The sequence below is a fragment of the Orussus abietinus genome, unplaced genomic scaffold (assembly GCF_000612105.2).
Source record: "Orussus abietinus isolate OABI.00-Male unplaced genomic scaffold, Oabi_2.0 scaffold345, whole genome shotgun sequence".
Lineage (NCBI taxonomy): Eukaryota > Metazoa > Arthropoda > Insecta > Hymenoptera > Orussidae > Orussus > Orussus abietinus.
In genome coordinates this window covers 62434-65083 of record NW_019394495.1, presented here as the reverse complement: position 1 = coordinate 65083, position 2650 = coordinate 62434, and the positions used below count along the sequence as shown (strand labels likewise).

Genomic DNA, 2650 nt, shown 5'->3' with positions numbered 1-2650 from the left:
GCGAACGGGATATCCTCCATTACAAAAGGACTTTTTTTCGTTACTTCCTTTGCTACCGTTCTCTAAGGAAAATTGAAACGGCCCAAGTACCGAATCTCGTTTAGGCTATCATGAGTTCTATTCACCCTGGTGAGATCGGTTCAATATTTTCGCGAGAAGAAAAAAAGGAACTAGAGTAGAAATATAATTCCGCATGAATTTCCTTTCAAAGTGGTTGCCTTGGACATCGAGATTCAAAGAAGCAGACGCGAGGATTCTCTCCGTGGGAAAATTCTACCAATCGATCCTGGACCTGCGATGGCTGGGTAGGAATTGTAGTCCTTCAAAAAAGATTTATAAATTAATTAAATATTTTTTAAGGAAAGGCCAGAGAAGAACTTACATGAAAGTTACGGACTTCAAGGCAGGGAAAATATTAGCGTTGGAATCAACTAATGGATTCTTGAGACAACGTTTCGAGGTACGGACGAAACGATATCACGATAGAACGGTGGTACATATAACGCTCACTTTTCGTCGGACTTCTGCCCTGTTCCACGTAAGATTGCAATCTTCAAAATCTACTCTTCCATTTATAGAAATATTAATATTTCCTATAAATATTGTCACTTTATAGTGGTTCGACGAGTCGCTTTCTTACAGTCAGTGCAATAGAATTCATTCACATTTCTTTTTAACCCTTTCGTTACCTTGGACGAGATATCTCGCGACCCAATACTGGCCGATTAACGCTTTTGACGAGATATTTCGCGACCCGATACTGGCCGATCAACGCTTTTGACGAGATATCTCGTGATCCGGTAGTAGCGGATTAATGCTTTTGACGATAATCTAGCTTTCTAGCACCAATATTTTGACATTCTAGATGAATATATTTTATAACTAATTCTATTCGTATAGCTAAAAGGAAGAAATAAATACAGCTACTACCGGATCGTGAGATATCTTGTCAAAAGGGTTGATCGGCTACTACCGGGTCGCGAGATATCTCGTCAAAAAGGTTGATCGGCTACTACCAGGTCGCGAGATATCTCGTCAAAAGCGTTAATCGGTCAGTATTGGGTCGCGAGATATCTCGTCCAAGGTAACGAAAGGGTTAATGGTCGTAAACATTGACCGCTCTCTCCGGAAAATATAATATGCATTTTAATTGCTATAAATGAAGGACAATTCCATGCGTCAGTCTTTGTTCACGGTGCCAAATCGCGAGTACCCAGTCAGAAATCCAAGAAAAAATGGTCTTTGAATTCCACCGGAACCTTTGTCCTAAAGCAGACTAAGATTCAGTACAAGATCCCCTACCAACGAGCCGTATCACGGAGAAAAAAGAAACGTGCGCCCGCCGTTTCAGCCATTCATCCTAGACTCACGATCCTCCGTCCTAAAGGACGACAGGGACTTTCCTTTTGCTCGCACGTGCTTCGCACGCGACAAAGGAGATCCTCGTGCCCTCTGGAAAATCCTCCGGTAAAATCCGGGCACCTGAAGAGACTATATAACCTCTTATGCAGGGGTTCGGGTTGCATCTGCACTTTTGGCGGGAAACTTGGAGAGTTCATCGATTGAACCGCAGTTCTCCTTGCACTGGACAGCCCAAGTTTCCTAAGATAAAAATTAAGTTCAAGCTCCATGGTAATATTAATTATAAAATAATTCTCAATTAACGAGGACTCTATACGTAATGAAATGTAAAATGTATTACTTATCTAAGTAATTATTCATACCTTGAAGGAACTACATTCATGCCGCAATGTGTAACAGTGTATTATAGTTTAATCACAGAATCCATTCATTGGTTCTCCGAGAATTATCAAGGCACTTCGTGCGGTGCGGTACAAAGGGATTCTCTGTATTTGTCGAAATTCAACGGGAGCTTATGGGAGCAGCTGTCCTTGCGATAAACGTTGCTGAAGGAGCACCGTTGTCCTGTCTTCCAGGCCACGTGCCACGTTATGGGTCCTTTATACATTTTTTCTCGTCGTTTTACCTGGAATTTAACTTCCATCTTTCAGTAACTGTAAGAAGGCTCCTCGTGAAATCCCCTTTGAGAGGCCTTGTCAGCGATGCACGTTGTTCTCTACGTTATCCTTTTTCCCATTTCAGTATACCATCGGTGCAATTTTGAGTTACCTAGCAGAAATCCATTTGGAAGAGTGGACACCGATCGTTATAAAGATGTATAGAAACCTTGAAGAAGAACACAAGGATCTAAATTTTTAACGAAAGGATGCCCCGTGGTTCTATAATAACATTGATTTCAATTTTATAGTTCCTTATAATAGAAGCGCCGGTAAAAAATTTCAAGTACCAGGTATGCACACGGTTGTCGGGAAAATAAGTCTGAACTAAGCCGCGGCTCAATTAAATTGAATTCTGACGTAAAATGCAGTTCTGGCCGGTTCAATGGAATCCATGACTCCAAAATGTCACTATTAACTGAATTTTAATTCTCCCATTTTCGATGATTTCATAGAACGAGCGCGTCGTAAGTACATTAGAGGCGCGCTCGTAAAGAAAAATTAGCCGTCGATGTAATGGAAATCCTGTATTTCGTTTGCCTCGCCGTATTGTACCTCGTAGCGAATGTAATATTCTTCCTGTGCATTCGATTACCCCTCGATGGAAAATTGGCAACGGCCGAGAGGGAAGA

General features: G+C 41.5%; 1 protein-coding gene across 1 annotated transcript; it reads left to right on the top strand.

Annotated features, from left to right (window-relative positions):
- The first annotated feature begins 241 nt into the window (after window positions 1-241).
- Window positions 242-2299, top strand: LOC105702698. Its single transcript, XM_012430460.2, has 3 exons — window positions 242-305; window positions 361-538; window positions 2104-2299. Exons 1-3 carry the CDS (start codon window positions 298-300, stop codon window positions 2218-2220), a joined length of 303 nt encoding a protein of 100 aa, XP_012285883.1. The 5' UTR covers window positions 242-297; the 3' UTR covers window positions 2221-2299.
- The last annotated feature ends 351 nt before the right edge of the window (window positions 2300-2650 follow it).